The sequence below is a fragment of the Trematomus bernacchii genome, unplaced genomic scaffold (assembly GCF_902827165.1).
Source record: "Trematomus bernacchii unplaced genomic scaffold, fTreBer1.1, whole genome shotgun sequence".
NCBI lineage: Eukaryota > Metazoa > Chordata > Actinopteri > Perciformes > Nototheniidae > Trematomus > Trematomus bernacchii.
In genome coordinates, this window is record NW_022987641.1 from 1,256,481 (window position 1) to 1,274,104 (window position 17,624).

The 17,624-nt window shown below is 40.6% G+C and overlaps 1 protein-coding gene across 1 annotated transcript in view; it reads left to right on the forward strand.

Annotated features, from left to right (window-relative positions):
* The window catches only part of cacna1c (calcium channel, voltage-dependent, L type, alpha 1C subunit), a 141,773-nt gene that overhangs the window by 111,251 nt on the left and 12,898 nt on the right, over positions 1-17,624 (forward strand). Inside the window, 12 exon segments of the mRNA XM_034133322.1 lie at positions 1,099-1,186; positions 1,296-1,403; positions 1,491-1,543; positions 1,648-1,794; positions 2,502-2,703; positions 3,203-3,361; positions 3,449-3,559; positions 6,418-6,501; positions 12,140-12,229; positions 14,921-15,058; positions 16,465-16,530; positions 16,883-16,974. Coding sequence (XP_033989213.1) covers positions 1,099-1,186; positions 1,296-1,403; positions 1,491-1,543; positions 1,648-1,794; positions 2,502-2,703; positions 3,203-3,361; positions 3,449-3,559; positions 6,418-6,501; positions 12,140-12,229; positions 14,921-15,058; positions 16,465-16,530; positions 16,883-16,974 — 1,338 coding nt within the window.

Genomic DNA, 17,624 nt, shown 5'->3' on the forward strand with positions numbered 1-17,624 from the left:
TTACCTTCCTGTGTGAACTGTTCAACAGGTCTTTCCTTTTTTGATTTTAAAGTATACAGAGAATAATGTCACTCCCTTTATACCACTCCTTTAACCCTCTTAAAACGTCACTCCCTTAAAAGTATAAATTGACATTTTGAATACACTTTTTTCCTTTGTGACACTTTGGGAAAAAGTTTTTGTATTTTGTTCATCGGTGAACTGAACATCCTGAAGCTTGTTTCAGAGCTGTTGACGTCATATAGTAATAATGAGACCTAGTTCAGATGAACAATGGACCAATGCTTAAGCTTTTTCCAAATATCTATTGTAAAATTCAAAATGTCAATGTATGCATTTGATTCTTTTGGTTTAAATGTTCAAACCTTTTCCTTCACTCCACTTCCTTTGAAAGGTCACACTGTTTGGCATTTGGCTTTAACTGACACTCTCTTACAGCACAATAACTCTGTTTGCCTGTACATGTCTGTGTGTTGCTTTATCTGTGTTGAACATGTGTGTGTTTGATACATAAACACTTTTTCTATATTGTTCCTACTATTGTGCACATTTTATGTTATTTTCCTTATTCATCAACACGTACAAACCCATAATGTCAGTCAATATATGATACCTTTGCCAGTAGTTAAGAATGAACTAAACCTGACTATAATCCACTATTTTTATTTGACCACCTGATTTTTGCTAGATAAAATAAAGTGCACTGCTTCCAATGCCCTAATAGAAATCAGAGATACTATTCAGCGTTTTGTTATAAGTCATTTTAAACATGTTTCATTGCTTTTTTTAAGCATACATTCTGTAAAGGTAATGTTTAAAAAAAAAAAAAACACACATATTATTACTGACTTTGCAGAATTTAAGGCCACCTTTACCTGTTTCTAAAGACAATCATTATAGTTTTGTGTCATACTTCTCGTTCACTTCACTTTTATCTGATCATTTTGGTTTCTTTAACTTGTGTGTTTATTGACCTTTACTTCAGTTTGTGCTGAAAAAATGCTTTTAAAACTTCTTTTGCAAATATGTCTTCATGTGTGTAAAAATGTGTGTTTCATCAGTTAAACTGGAGCATAGTTAACCCCATGTGTGTTTCAGGTCCAGTGCCATTAACGTGGTGAAGATCCTGAGGGTCCTGCGGGTGCTCAGACCACTGAGGGCCATCAACAGAGCCAAAGGACTGAAGGTTAAAACACTCACACGTATATCAAAAACACATAATACACTCATACTCTCTTCTCAACAAATAAATACACATTATTGTACTTCACTATCATTATGGGTGTGTTTTACAGCATGTAGTGCAGTGCGTGTTTGTGGCAATCCGGACCATCGGCAACATTGTCATCGTCACCACGCTGCTCCAGTTCATGTTTGCCTGCATTGGAGTACAACTCTTTAAGGTAAAGTGGAAAGGAGGGAAAGAAGAAGAAGGACAGGCTTCGTAATCCGGGTAATTTAAATACTAAATCTCTATGTTTTCCCCTCAGGGCAAGTTCTTCACCTGTACTGACAGCTCCAAACAAACGTATGCAGAGTGCAGGTGAGAGATCCCTCCTGCACGCAAGCTGCTCGAACTCTACCTTATAGAATAACTACTAGATAATATATGTGGATATGTGTGTGCGTGTCTGCTTGTGTCCACAGGGGTTCCTACATTATGTATAAGGATGGTGATGTGGGGAAGCCTGAAAGAGCCCTGAGACTGTGGGAGAACAGCGACTTCAACTTCGACAATGTCCTGCAAGGCATGATGGCTCTGTTTGCTGTGTCTACCTTCGAGGGCTGGCCAGAGTGCGTATCTTAAAACTAAAAATGCATTTATATATATATATATATATATCCTGACCTGCATACTGTTTTTACACAGTGTATTTATTTATTTTTGTGACCAACTTTTTATTCTATTCTAGTAGCACTCACAGAGGGACACATATACAGATACAAGTTATGTACAATAATACAAAAAGAAAGAGAAAAAATAATAAAAGGAGATGTATAGGGAGTCCCTTGGCCTCGACACCCATCCCTCCCCCCCCCCCCCTCTTGCCATGTCCCACAAATCATACATAATGCTGGTTAGCAATAGTCTAAGTTAATCTATTACACACATGTTTGCATAACGGTTCATAACCAATACTTTCTTTTTTTTATCTCGTCTTTTTTAACTAAGTTGACATTGAGTCCTCTCCCAATCATCTTTCAATACATCAAGGCGTGCATATATGTATAGTCATACATTACATGAAGGATATAACCAGGTCAGCAGCTCTTTTAATAGCCTGTAGTGTTTCTCCTTTAGCATTGTTAACAGAAGTGATTGACAGCTCTGAGTAGTATGTCCTGATAGGAAGATATCAGTTGCTTGATAAATATAGTATGTTGTGGTTTCCTGCAGAGTGTATTTTATACTCATTAAAACTGAGTCATTTTCTCTCCTGCAATCTCCATCTTCCTCCTTTCCTTCAATGATTCCTCCCTCCTTCCCTGCCCTCCCTTAGGTTATTGTACCGAGCCATAGACTCTCACACCGAGGACGTTGGGCCCATCTACAACTACCGCGTGGTCATCTCCATCTTCTTCATCATCTACATCATCATCATCGCCTTCTTCATGATGAACATCTTCGTCGGTTTCGTCATTGTCACGTTCCAGGAGCAAGGAGAGCAAGAGTATAAGAACTGTGAGCTGGACAAGAACCAGGTACTGTCTCTGTCTGTCTTTTATTACTTACTTCTGTTTACTGCAAGATAGATGTGTGTTTTAAGGTTGAAGTAGAAGGAGAGTGACTATTTTGGCTGAAGTGGGAAAGTCATTTTGCAATTCACAAGGCACAAAGGAGAGTGAATGTATGCCCTGCAGTGGGGGGGGAGACATGGGAAGCTGAACCTGAGTTTTAGGGGCTGAACCACTCCAGGAGAGCAGCCAGGCGAGAAGTACAGCAGCTCAGAAAGAAGATGAGACTAAAGCTTAATGAAGGAGCCAGGCCAAGTCCCTGCAGCTGGGTTTCCTGTGATGATTCAAGAACATGGACATTCACACAGAGCAGGGAACAGAAGTCTGGGCTGGAAAGAGCTTTTTCAGACTGCCAAAAGACAATTCTGCAGCTCTTCCTCCAGGGTGGTCTGAGCACAGAGAGGAGGAGTGATGAGAAACAGGCGAAATGTTTGTGTATGCTCACGTGTTTGTGTGTGTGTCACAGCGTCAGTGTGTGGAGTACGCTTTGAAGGCACGTCCATTGCGGCGCTACATCCCCAAGAACCCCTACCAGTATAAGGTGTGGTATGTGGTCAACTCCACCTACTTTGAGTACCTGATGTTCACACTCATCCTTCTCAACACCATCTGTCTGGCCATGCAGGTGAGTCTCTCTCCCACACACACACACACACACACACACACACAAATCCCCCTTTCTTTTTAACGAGTCATTTGTGTGTCTTTGCAGCATCATGGACAGACAAAAGGCTTCAATGATGCCATGAACATCCTCAACATGCTCTTCACTGGACTCTTCACTGTGGAGATGATCCTAAAACTGATCGCCTTCAAACCCAGGGTAAGTCCACCTCTCTAGCTATGACATAAAAAATAACAGTCTAGTAGATGCAGTAAAGTAGAGAAATAAAAAGTATCTGCTGCGTTTAGTATGTTAATCAAACAAAGTTGTACTACTAATCATGACAACCTATGGATATAATAAAATAGTCTAATGCTGTACATTTGAGGTTTTGCATCAGAAATAACTGCTCACTGATGTTGAGCTGTATGTTCCTAATCCGCATGTAATTTCCTCCAGACGATAATTACCGTGTCATGGATCTAAAACATGATTAGTGGACGGCATCATGTGGCTTTTAATCTCACTGCTCCCTTGTTTTCCTGCTGTTGTTGCTATGAAGCTGTGTGGGTTTATTGGTCCAATGTTAGAACGTCCTGGTGCATCAGCTATTTAAACAGTAACAGATGGGAACGCTTCATCCTATTACTGCAGGGTTCGTAGAAAATCCTTAAACTGAATCAATAGACAAAACTGTTTCATATCATATTTTTACCCTGCACAGTACATAATGTTAATCAAAAGATGAGTATAAGAAACATTCCAGTTATTGCTTGACTTTTTACAGATAATGATTAGCCAAACTGACATAAACACATAAAGGCTCTGTGCTTCAGCTCACTGACTTCTTTAATAGAACGAGACGGTGAAATATGAAGTTAAATTAAACAGCCTGCTGAGAGTCATTTTCTTTTTTTTTAACCTTATCCTTCAACATAATTGGCAACGGTGCCGGTGTCACTTTTACTCATTATGCTCATTATAAACAGTGCGTTATAACCAAATTCTGAACTTTGAATTCCAAATACTCCATGTTTTATGCATTCATTCATTATTTCTAGTCAGTTATTGAATTAATTCGAATTTGTATTTATTATTTATGTGAAGTTAATTGCTCAAAGTTATTTGTTGGCATTAATGAATGTCATTTATGAACAAATTCATTATCTGGGAGCCCTTGGATTTCTCACTACTTATTAAAACGTAATGATATGTCGTTTTTCCAGTTAGCTATTAAATCAACATTATGTTTTACAAAATGTGTTCTTTTATCAAGATTTATTAAGATGAATAAAATAATATTTTCTTTTTATAATAACATAAAAAGATTATGGATGTACTTCATGCATGTAATCATGCATGTCTTGCAGTGTTTTCATGCACAGGCGGCTCCAGCTGGAATAACCAATTATGTGCAGGAGAACTTTTAAGGCTTGGGAAATGACCTCATGCTGCGCTGCATTATGTGTGAAATATAAGTTCATGTTAACGCTAATTATGGCTTACTCAATTCAGTTTTTAGTGGAAAATACAAAAACTGATACCTATTTTCCCTCTTTCATGCATTTCGTTTATGTAAAAAAGTGAAGTGCCGCATGAGGAAATGTTCCCAAGCCATAATGAACCTGGTATTGAAAATGACCCACCCTTAAGGACATTACTTGTCTCATTGTTTTAACTTCAGTAAACTCTTCCGGCACACACAGCCGGACCACCCGCTAACACTTTTATTTTCAGGTATTGCAGTCGTCAAAGCACATGTGGAATCAGCTGGGGAGACTTTTATAATGTGAAAAATGTGTGCTAATGCCTTTTAATTTGTGATCTTAACAGTGTTGTTTAGTTCTGAACATATTTTTGAATGATCTGTGTTCGCTTTCCTCCCCACTTCCTGTTTTATAACTGATGTGTGGGGACGTTAGTATGGCAAATAAATGCAATCACTACATGCAATAGCATTTAGATTCTAACCCTAAACTCTATTAATGTTTGGCCCTGCTTTTACATTAATATTGTCACACCTCAAACAACTTCATCAAACCACTATAGCGTCCAAGGATGCCTTGTTATTTTTACATAGCCTTTTAAGATGATACCTCAGGTGCTGATGACAGATTCAAGTAGATTCACTATGATTGACTTTCTCTCAGCATCTTTCTGTTTTGCCACTTTACCAGTTTGATTCATACAAATGAGTTGTATTCATTTGTGCACACGTAATGTTTTTAAAACGTTGCAGTCAGAGTCAAATAACACTTCCTAAAAATAGGACATTTCATTATCCAGACATTGGTCCTTCTTATCCACCTGTTCGAAGTTCCAGCCATCTTTAGACACACAAATGCTTACATATTTCATATTATCTTGTTGCAAAAGATTGGCACAAAAATGGTTGCAACATACGCCTTCCTAGTCCACAGTAATACCAATCAAAATGGTGCTATGGGAGAACACACAGTCTGAATGAAAAGTAACTTGCTTTACAGTTTATGGAAATGTTTCTAAAAATGCCATGACCTCACAATGACCCTTGTTAGATCTTGGCTCTCCCCTCAAGTTAAACACCAGAAAATAAAACATTCTTTCCAAGATACAGCTCTCTCCTCACAGTACATATAATATATTTGTATTTTACCACCCTAAATGAAACAACTTTGGCCTGAAGCTATGGGGATGTTTTGCATAAATACTCACTTTGTACCACTACTGGTGATGAATCGGCCTCCACAAGTTAATCACACAAAGTGGGCTTTCAGTATAATCACGTTGCTAGAACAGCCAAAGATGCTGGTGGAAGACTTGAATAACTTCCACCTAACACGCTATAACAGAGCAGGAAATCCAGCTGATGGACAGATACTGGAAAGGAAAGCGTTTGATTCTGTCGATTAGCATTCAAATGTGTCCTTTCATGTGTCTGTTCATCAGCTGATTCTCCCCCTCAGTGTACTGCACAGCCTCATACCGACGTAATAGGGCTGGGAAGTGGCAGCAGATGTTGTTTTCCTTCTAACCTACCTTTCTTACCCTCCTCCTCCTCCTCCATCTCCTCCTCCTGCTCACCTCATCCTGTGTAGGGGTACTTTAGTGATCCCTGGAATGTGTTTGATTTCCTCATCGTAATTGGCAGCATAATAGACGTCATTCTCAGTGAGATCAACGTAAGTACGATGCCCACTCTCCTTGTCGCTCCCTCTTTCTCTCTGTCTTGTGCCTTCTTGATTCTTCTTTCATTCTTCCACACTCCTCCTCGGTGGCTCTTTCTTTGTTGTGTTGTCCTTTCTCTTCATCTCTCCTTCTCCTCTCTCTGCCTCCTCTTTCTCTTCTTCCTTCTCCTACTTCTCTCCCTTCATCCTTGACTCCAAGATGGCCGCTGCTACTCAGGGGACCCCCGACCACAAAGGGTTCCTGAGCGAGACCAAGCTTCTTCATGGGTTTCTTAAAACGTAGAGGCAGGGTTTAGCTTGGGCACAGAAGGTTCCTGTCTTGCGTCCTGCTTCCTCACAGTATCTCAGGTGTTGTCGGGTTTTTTTCTCCACTTTTTGTCGGACTGTGACTTATCCTCAGGTTTGATTCCCTCACTAACTGAACTAACTCGCTGACCAATCACACACTTACACATCATTTTAACCACAACAACAGGGGCCTTTTATTTGGTTGTGATTTTGTTGGAATTTGTTCTGTACTGTTGTTCTTGTTGTTGACATTTTCCTCTCATGGACAAGCATGACCGATCTCCGCTGCTCTTCCTCTGCTGTCCATCTTTTCAAGACCCCTCCTTTTCTTTTTTTGCCGTTGAATTTTGTTGATTCTTTCCCTCTCTCCTCCTACTAAAAAAACTCCAATGCTCATGTATATAATGTTTTTTATCTTATTTTTCTCCTCTCTCCATTTATTTTTGTTTTTTCCATTTTTTAAATGTCTTATGTTCTGTCCTTTTCTTCTGTTGTTTTTCTGTTCTCTCCACCCCTACGCAGCATTATTTTGTTGATGCATGGAACACATTTGATGCCTTGATAGTTGTGGGTAGCATTGTTGACATAGCGATCACTGAGGTTAACGTAAGTAGTCCAACTCCCTCCCTTCCTGCCTGCCTGCTCTGCCATTCCCACACACACACACGGACAGAGTGCTGATACCCATCTCGCATGCTTTCAGATGATTAGGAAACTTCAGCTGCATCACATTTGAGCTTAACAGACGGCTGAATAACTCTGGCAGTGAAAACGTCCAGATGTCGTAGTCATTTGAAACAAAAGAAAGGCTTGCTACAGTGGTTCTTAGAGATTTTTGACCCATTACATCTTAATACTTTTTAGATGGGTCAGTTTTATTCATTAATATGTTGGCCTTTGGGATGCTAACATTATTATGTTAACTCTGTATAACAACTGGAGGCTTCAAAACAGCTTTCCTGAGTTCCCCTTTCTGCGTATTTATCTTCAGGAATGGAATAATTGGGCTGCAATTCAATTTGAATTCTCTTAATTCAAGTCCTGTTTTGTATAGATTATGTAACATTTGAAACTGCTTCAGAAAGGTATTCATGCCTCAGTCTGATAAACATCAATAGCTTCAAAAACTATTGCATTTACCACTTGAACCTGTTGCATTGTCTCAGCACTTGGTTTGGTTTCACATTGAGTTGATCTTTTAACATCGCCACAGGGGATCGTGTCCATTCCCCTGGCATGATGGACACTGTATAGCATGGCAGATGTGAAGGTGCTATATCCAGGCCTGCTACTGTATATCATGTTTACAGATAGGGTGCGCATTTCTGCAAAGCAGCAAACGTTACTGGAAAGATATTGAATACAGATTCTCAAGTGTTTTGACCCTAGGGTCATGAAACATTCTAAATTCAAATGAGAAAAAATACAAGTTGCAATTTTTTATTATATTTTATCCGACAATAGTAATGCCCAGACATGGATTTACCCAGGACCTGTGAAATGTATGCAAATGTATGTATGAATTCATTTAGCATCGACGTGGGGGCCCTATGGTCAACAGTGAGGCTGAATAAGAATGAATATGCCAAACACAAGTCAAATGTTGAGTGTCTATCGTATTTACACTTCAGGGATAATTGGTGTTTTATTCATGCGATATTCAAAGTGCTCCATGGCAGGAGAACAGGCAGTGTGTATTAACTCTTCATTCAGCATTAACAATGGATAGTTTCTGCTGTGTGTGCAGTTTGCCGGAGAGGAAAATGATTGTGTACTATGATCAGACTGGCCAGTGAAGCTGAATAGGTCGAGATCTCTGGGAGTCTAACTTTGATATACACTACATTTGTTTCAGCTAATGAAGACACATAAACCACCTTACTTTGTTTCTACACATTTACATCATCTTACGTCACATCAATTATAGAAACATTTTACTGCATGTGGATGCACATTAAGTTTAGATTTACTCTCACAACCTCAGCATGCTGCCGGTTTGAGGACATGAAGCAAAGAAAGGATATGCACATGTGTACACCGGTATGTTCCCCCATGGTGGAATGCGGTGTGATTCACCTCCGACAGAACCGGGCAGGCATACAAATAAGGTTACTGTATCCCAGGGGTGTGTGAGCATGGCAGCTGTTCATCAGGCCTTTGGAAAGGGACTCCATTTGTCCCCATGAGAGGCTGACAAGGCTGCATGGAAGCCACACCGGGTATTTTTTAAATGGACATTTCATCTTTTATTCACATATGAAATTGATGAAATCTAGTTGAAATGTTCTATATCCTGTTGTTGCTTCGCATTGAATGTATGCATCAGATTTTTTTTTTAGCAAGAATGCTTTTATATAGGGAAAGAGGAGTGTATAAATATATACGTAGACACTTAACAAAAGACTGTCCGAGGGTGAACAAATCATTTGAGTCAGTTGCCAATGGAACTTTTGACAATGATTAACCTGATTTATTTCATACTGAGGTATATAATATATAATGAGGTATATTTAACTGAGGTTCAATGGGCCAGAGATATACATCTTTGTCATCTATACAAGTCACTGATGCTGCACTTTGGTTTGGAGTTTGCCTTTGGTTTGATTTTGTTGATTGGTTTGCAGTTATTCCTGAATGTTTCATTATTTTCCTCTCCTTCCCTAACCTAAAGGCATGGCCCTACGTCCTTTTTTTTCTTTTCTTCTTCTTCTCTGTTGTTTTTTAAATAATTTGAGTGATGACACTCAGGCTACCTTTTTCTATTTTTTTTTTTTAAGAAACCCTCCGCACTTTAACCCTGTGAGAAGTCTCGTCTGTTTCTGAACTAGGACCCTGTCACTGAGACATTTTAGATTTTAGCCTGTTACTGCATTTCACGAGGTATGAAATAAAGTGAATTTTAATGTGCAAAGAGGTTACAAACTAATAGAAGCAGCTTGCCAACATCTTCCTCCCTGTCATTGCTTTTCTTAAGTACACAGCGAAGTGCAGTAACAGGCCAGCTTTTAAAATGTTTTCACTTTGCCTTTAGTAAATATTAAATTGCTTAAATCTCTCTTATGAGTGCACCCCCTTCGCTGCTCTGCTGGGTGCTTGCTGACTTAGATTAGCTTTTTGTGGTCATCGAATCAGAATACTTTTAAAATCCTGGGTCTCTAATTCTCCCCAGCAACCTGCGGGTGCTTCTTAAATCTCATCTGGTTTCTTTTTCTCCGTTTTTTGTTTTTGATATGAGTAGAAGTAGTGTGAACAGATCTGTAGTGGTTTGCTTCGAGCGGTGTCTTGCAGAGGATGCCAGTATGAACTGCATCTACTCCTCTTTGTCTCGGAATGCCTCCTCTTCTTCTCTCCATCTCTCTTCTTCTCTTTCTGAGCTTTTTCAGTTCACTTTACTCTTCTGTTATGGATGTTTATCTCTGTCTCTCTCTGTCTTCTCTCTCATTGGTTTGCGGTGCTGCTTGCTCACCTGAAATGCAAGCTGGGTAACATGGGTCTCATGCTGTCACTCATCCAAAGAGGACAGCCTATTATGTGTTACGTATTTTTAAAAAGGATTGTGAAATAATGTAGTTAGTATGGTTTAATCCTGGCCCATGACAGATCAAATGCACCTTAACCACACATCTTGTAAAGAAACCCATGTTGCCCATTGAACTGACTGAACTGATGACATTTGCTGAAAACATGACGTGTAATGTGAGAAACAGCTCATGCTAATTTAAAATGAGCTCATATATCAGATGAGCTGCAACTACAGTAACTCACATCCACACTGTAGTTCAGCCTTTAAGGAATTCTCTATATTGATTTACAAACCGCCTTGATTTCATGTTTCATATTGAAGCATTTTTCAGATTTGAATATGCTTTAATTGACCAAGCTAGCCCTCGAAGTAACACACACACAAACAGACATTCCCACATATTTGAGCTGTAACGTAATCTGCACATAGTTTGAATAGGTGCCATCTTCCCTCCCTCCCTTCCTTCCTCCCTCCTTCTATCCTTCCCAGCTTTCCCACTCATCCTTGTCATCTTTTATCCATCATTTTTCCTTCCCTACAACCAAACTACCCTTCCCTTCACAACCTGATGCCTCACTCACACACACACACACACACACAAGTGCTTATAATATACATGTCCAGGTAAATAGTTATTTGCAAATTATAGGAATTTATTTTATTTACATTAATGTGTCCGATCATTACGTATGGCTCTGTTAGAATGTCTTCAAGTGCTTCATTTTGTAGTAAGGCATTTTAACAGGGCCAGCACCAAAGCAGAGTGAAGAGTCATAGATTAAATGTGGAGTTAATCTATCACTCCCGGTGGTGTAACATGTCGTAACACCAGAGATGACCAGCGGGTGTCTCCCTGCAGTGCGTTACCTTTGTGCTTCTCCGTGTTATTTAAATACCTGTGGGCTCCAACTTCCAAAAGCATTTTTTATTGTGTTATTCCGATGCATTTTTATGACCTGAAAGTAGATGAAAGTGGATGTGGATTACTCTCAGGTCAGAGAAAAGCTTGAATAACACATATCCAAAGGAGGCATTGCCCATTAATGCCGAGATGCATTTGGTGAACGTAGCCCGAGTCGAGCTAAAGCTTTCACTGTTACTGTACTGTAGCTTCAGCTGGCACAAAGAAAAACAGATAGCTACAGAGACGCCCTCTATCACACACACACACACACACACACACACACACACACACACACACACACACACACACACACACACACACACACACACACACACACACACACAATGTAGCATATAGACACGTACAAAATCCGCTCTTTGACTCTCTGTGGCTGGCCCAGACCATCACTCATTATTTTGGCCCTCAAGGCATTGGACAGCAATTTCCCAATATCTTACCTTCTACATGTTTCAATCGTTGTGATTCAGCCTCACACAAGATGGGTCCAGTCTCCATATGCAGTAATATCTTACACAATTCTCCCTCCTGGCCCAAATGAAATGATTTTCAGCTTTTCATTTGATTAAAGTTTTTTTTTATATAGAAGAAACTAATTTATGCGTTATTTTAAATAAAACTGACACCAGACAAGGCGGCACAATGTCACAACAGAGCATTTATGTAAGTGTTAATGTTCTGCTATTGTTTTCTAAAAATAATTCTTCAGAGAGTAGCGTTGCGGTTTGTGAGTTATTTTTAGGGCTGGCTTAAAAGTTGTACTACTTTTTACATAAAAACACATAAAGACACAAATACTGTACACACACACACACACACACACACACACACACACACACACACACACACACACACCAAGGCGCTGCTCTGGTGCTGATCTTTGTTGCCTTTCCTTAAAGCCAGCTGACTCCTCCTCGTCCTCGTCCTCCTCCTCTTCGCCCTCCTCCTCCTCCTCTTCCTCCTCTCACCCCCCTGTGGTAAGGCCAATGGTACGCACTGACGGTAACCTCGCCGCCTCCCTACCTCCTCCACCATCTCTCCAGCCCTCCATCCTTTAATCCCTTCTTCTGCTACACCATAGTATGATCCAAGACTTTCGGCTTTCATCGTCCTGGCAACTCCTCCTGTCGCAACTGCTGTCATTCTCTTCAGCATGTCCAGACCTATATTTATCTAGCTGTTAGTACTTTTACATGTTCATATATATATTTAGAGTGTATATATGGTGACGGACGCTGTGTTGTGCAGGCCAAGTATAACTGGAGTCTTGTGACTTTCCTTGAGTGGCTATTGTTGTTGCCATGGTGTCCGCTGCCCCAACCCCCCCCATGGCTTGCAACTTGCTCCCCCTTCCCCTATGGGTGTGGTACCGTCAGCGCTTCGTCATGAGTGCAAGCCATCATGGTCACGCAATCACGCAGTCTCTCTCTCACTCTTCTTCTCCACTGGCCTGATATCTATCTTTCTATCTATTTGTCTTTCTTGTGAATCAGTCTATTTGTTTGGATGACTCTGAATAATCCAAACTATTCTTCACATTCAGACTCTCTCTCTCTCTCTCTCTCTCTCTGTTACCTACTGTCACTGTACCTCTCTCACTCACTGTCCCACTCTCAATGGTGCAATGGTCCCCATTGTGGTCCAGTTGTGGTATTACATGCAGTACAGAATTTTGACTTAAACTCCTCAGAAGGATTTGTCATTTTCTGCACATCTGTCAGTGAAGTTTGGGACAACTCGTGTTTTGTGGTGCAAACGTAAAAAACATAAGAACATAAATGGTAAGAGAAGGTCAAAATAAAGACACACATTGTTGATTTCTATAAACATTTCACACTTGAAAAGTAGCATATTACATCTGTTATCCCAAACTGCACCATGATGCGTAGAGAATGGCCAGTTCTTCTGAGGAGCTCACTGTGTTTTCTCTGTAGGATTAGCATAAAGATTTCAGAGCCTCTTGGAAAAACTCAAATGGCAACAAACAGATTAGAGGTCAGAGAGGACGATGTGGTGTTATGCTGCATTTCTATGTGGTCATATGTATTTGATGCATACTGGTGGAGTAGAGTTTAGTTAGTTGTTGATTTAAAATGTTTGCGTAACTGTTTCTGCTGTCATGAATGCTGATGCTAGTTGTTTGAAGGCTTGACCTGATCCATCTGCTGTTTGCCATATAAAGGTAAATACAACAGGTCCTTAGTTGCTGTATTTACTGCATCATGCTTTACACAAATCCTGATGTTGTCTTTGTTTTTCCGCTTTTTGTCCCTGAGAATGAGCAGTAGGAGCAGCATGAATAAATAAATCTGTATTAGAATAGCACTCAGCAAGATGGCTGAATATTTCATCATGAAGTTATTTCCTGTGGATGAGTACAGGGACAATAGACAGTTAGAGAGCTACAGTGCCTCTAAAGCTTGTTCTTCACTAAGGCATACCTTCAATCAAAAGTACACCACAAACACACTGCTTAAATGGTTTGAGAGTAAGAAAAATGCATGTTCATTGCAAGAAGCTCTGCAAATAAAATGATTGTAGGTGTGAAAACAGCTTGTAGAAGATCATAGTAAACAAAGAATTCAAGATGAATAGGTAAACCACCCATGACATATTAGTTTCTACCTGGCAGTGGCTGCATTGGGCAGTAATATCTTTCCATTTGAAAATCCTCTTGTGATTATTTCTCCTGGTGGCCAGTTGCTCCGTGACCGACAAACAATTAGCCTGCCTGCATGATTGATTGTAACGGGAATCTGCCTGCAGGCTAGGGTTCATGCACTGTATCTGTTGTGAATTGTTATCAGTGACTTACAAAAGGGTTTGCTTCTATTGATGGAAATCTGGCCTGCTCTTAGCTTTTACACTTGTTCTTTACCGGTGCAGAATAAACAAATCTCTCAGCTGAGTTGGACCATTTACTTTAGGGGCTCTGAAAGTGTTTTAATGCATGTCAAATGTCCTTTCCATGGCCTTATTAACTTGTATAGGTTATATACAATATATCCAAGAGTGTGTTCTACTTAAAACAACACTGAGGTGAGTAGAAATAATTTCAGATTTTCAGACCCAGGAATTTTTGTAAAGACAAATGGAGCCGTTTTAAGATTCGATGGTTCAGTATGGTGCCTGTAAAGACTGCAAAAGTGCTGCACTGATGTATTATAAAGAAAGGTTGGCGCAGGTGTTTTCAGGAAGCTCATATATGGTTTGCCAATCTCTTTGTTGCCAAGTGACTTTTCCATGAAGCCAGAAAATAAAGCGTGATTGCCCGATTCTCTCCCAGATCTCTTTTGTCAGTTAATTTTGATGGGATTTTGTAGGACGCAGTTTTTCATTTATTAACTGAGTGTTTGTGTGTGTGTGTGTGTGTGTGTGTGTGTGTGTGTGTGTGTGTGTGTGTGTGTGTGTGTGTGTGTGTGTGTGTGTGTGTGTGTGTGTGTGTGTGTGTGTGTGTGTGTGTGGTGTGTGTGTGTGTGTGTGTGTGTGGATGTTATACATATTTACATCCACATCTATTTGTGGGTGGGAATATGCATATGAATGTTACTTGTATGTCTGGATTTTTGTTTGTATGTTCATGTATGTGTGTGTGTATGTTTCCCTCCCTTACCTATCTGCATGTGTCCCAATGCGTCCTGTGTTTTTTATTTAAAAAAAACACCAAACCCCACCAAAAGGGGCTGCAGAACTCTGAAGAGAACGCCAGGATCTCCATCACCTTCTTCCGGCTGTTCCGCGTGATGAGGCTGGTGAAGCTGCTGTCGCGCGGGGAAGGGATTCGGACCCTGCTGTGGACCTTCATCAAATCCTTCCAAGTGAGGGGAGAACCGGACACAACATGCTAAAGCAGGGGGTTGGGTTTACACAGGAATAGTGGAAGTGAGGCTTTAACCCTAATGTGACCCGGATCAGAGCCCTTTTTAGAGGCAATTTTTATTCACGTTTCACATAGCCAATCAAAGACTTTGTGATCCAAATTCGGCATAGTGTGTCAACAAGGTGATTATCTCCATATTTAATCAAGAATAGAACCGCTTAATGATATAAATGCTGTGCTAATCATCTTGTAATTGCAGATGTGAGTCACATGGGGCTTAAAATATCCTTGTTCTTGTGTAAATTCATCCCAGTGGAGTCTCACAAGCCGCCTCTCCTTTCCTTGCCTCCTCGTCTCCACCCCCTATTTTCTTTAAGAAATCAGTGGGGTGGGTGGTGGTTTAGTCCAAACGGTGGCGGAGGAAAAGAACGAGGGATGGTGCAAGGTAACGGAGAGGAGGTTTAGGAGTCTTGTATCAGAGGCAGGGAGGGATTCAGGGACATTAAGAGCTGGGAAACAGGCAGGAACTCAAGAACCTTAACCAACAATCTCCTCTTTGCTACTCATCTCTCCTACTCTCCCTCTACCTCTTCTTCTACTCCCTTTCCCTCCAATGCCCTACTACTAACACCTGAAAGCTCTCCATTCCCTGTAGGCGGGACAGACAGTAGATTCATTTAAAGGAGCACCACCAAAAAATGTAAATCATTTGATAGACAGTTATGGGGGAAATGAAAACAATCTGTTCTCTCTCTTGTGTTATTTGAGACGGGCCACAGTACACTCACATACAGCTTTGGAATTTGAAACATTTACGAAATAACCAGGCTCATGGTGTAACAATTCAACTCATTAATACTGTATATGTAACTTGGATAACTTAACTCAGTGGATAACATATTGACACAATTTCTTACTTTTTTCTAATTCAGTATGATTGGCCCTGCTCTCAAAGTCTCAGGGGTAATGTTAGCCAGGAGCTCAGTTCCACACACTCTCCCGGGTGTGGGATAAAGGAGACACACACATTGTGGCCATATTAGGTTCATGTGTTATGCACTGGACTCCTGGCTAAACTCAGAGAGCAGTTTATGTTTTACTGCGTTTTTTCACTCCTGTGTCAGATGATTTGTCCTGGGTTGTTTTTGGTGTTGTGCCGCACAGGGCTGCGGGTCAGTTCACTTTCACATTATAAAGTACCGATATATTAGTCCTCATACTGCACCTGCTAATTTGAAAAACAAAGAAATACATGTGTAAGGTTAATCAACCTTTTTTTTCTCCAATACTTTCCTAAATCAGTAGAATAATTGCTTGTGTAAGGTGTGAAAGTGAATGGACTCCAGCCAGGTGCAGGGTGATGCTGTACACAACTTGTCACTAAAGTGTCTCTCTCCTCTTTAGGCTCTGCCCTACGTAGCTCTGCTTATAGTGATGCTATTCTTCATATACGCTGTGATCGGCATGCAGGTAAGCCGTTGTCGTGTCAGCCTGTTTCTCCCCCCCCCCCCCCCCCCCCTCTGTTGTGTTTCCTTCTCTCTCCTCCAGCTGGCCTCCATCCTGTGTCTGTCCTCCTGGAGTTCCTGTTTGGTCTCATCGCCCCTCTCTCTCTCTCTCTCTCTCCTCCTCTAGCTGTTGTGTCTCCTCTGTCTGTCTCTGTCAATCCTCCTGTCCTTCCTGTTGAGTTGCTTGTATCACTGATGATGAGAGGGGCGGTGGTTTCTAATTTTGGTTGTTCCAAAGAGCAATTACTTCCACCACCTGTCAAATGCTGACGTCATATCCTGTGTGCTGTGACTACTTCCTCCCCCCTCCTGTATAGATGTTTGGTAAGATAGCGCTGCGGGATGGCACAGAGATCAACAGGAACAACAATTTCCAGACGTTCCCTCAGGCAGTCCTGCTGCTCTTCAGGTGAGGAAGATGCCCACGCTCCTCATCGTTTACACTGGTCCCCTTCTTTCCTCCCTCATCTTCACCCTCCTCTCCACTCTTAATATATACTCTTTTGTTTATGTAAAAATCAACATTTTCTTTTCTTTCTATATCATCACTCTGCTCTTCTTCTCCTTCCATCATTAGTTCCTGTTGTTGTAAATTAATCAAAATTACTTTTCTCTTGTTGATCTCCTATATTTCCTCTCTTGTGAAAAGCCTTTTATATTATACATTAGAGGTTACAACTGACATTTTATAACTGAAGAGGGGTAAATAAATGGCACAAGAGCCAATGTGAAATAATTGTTCAGCATCAGCAGGCATAGCCAATATATCACCAAATATCTGTTCACCTGTACACTAGTATGAATCTAATAACTGTCGTAAACATATCTCTGAATTAATTTGGTCCACTAAGGATGAAGCCTTCTTCAGTCTTCAGAGGACTGATCATACATTTAAACATCCTGGATCCAGTCTCAGAAAGCTCTCTGTCCTGTGTGGTTGCAATGATGGTAAGATTCCATGCAGGGGCCAAAAAAGAATCACAAAAAGGATGTTTCAGAAATGATCGACAATAGTATGATCTGGCAGCCAAATCTTTTTTGTAAGAATGTTGCCATAAA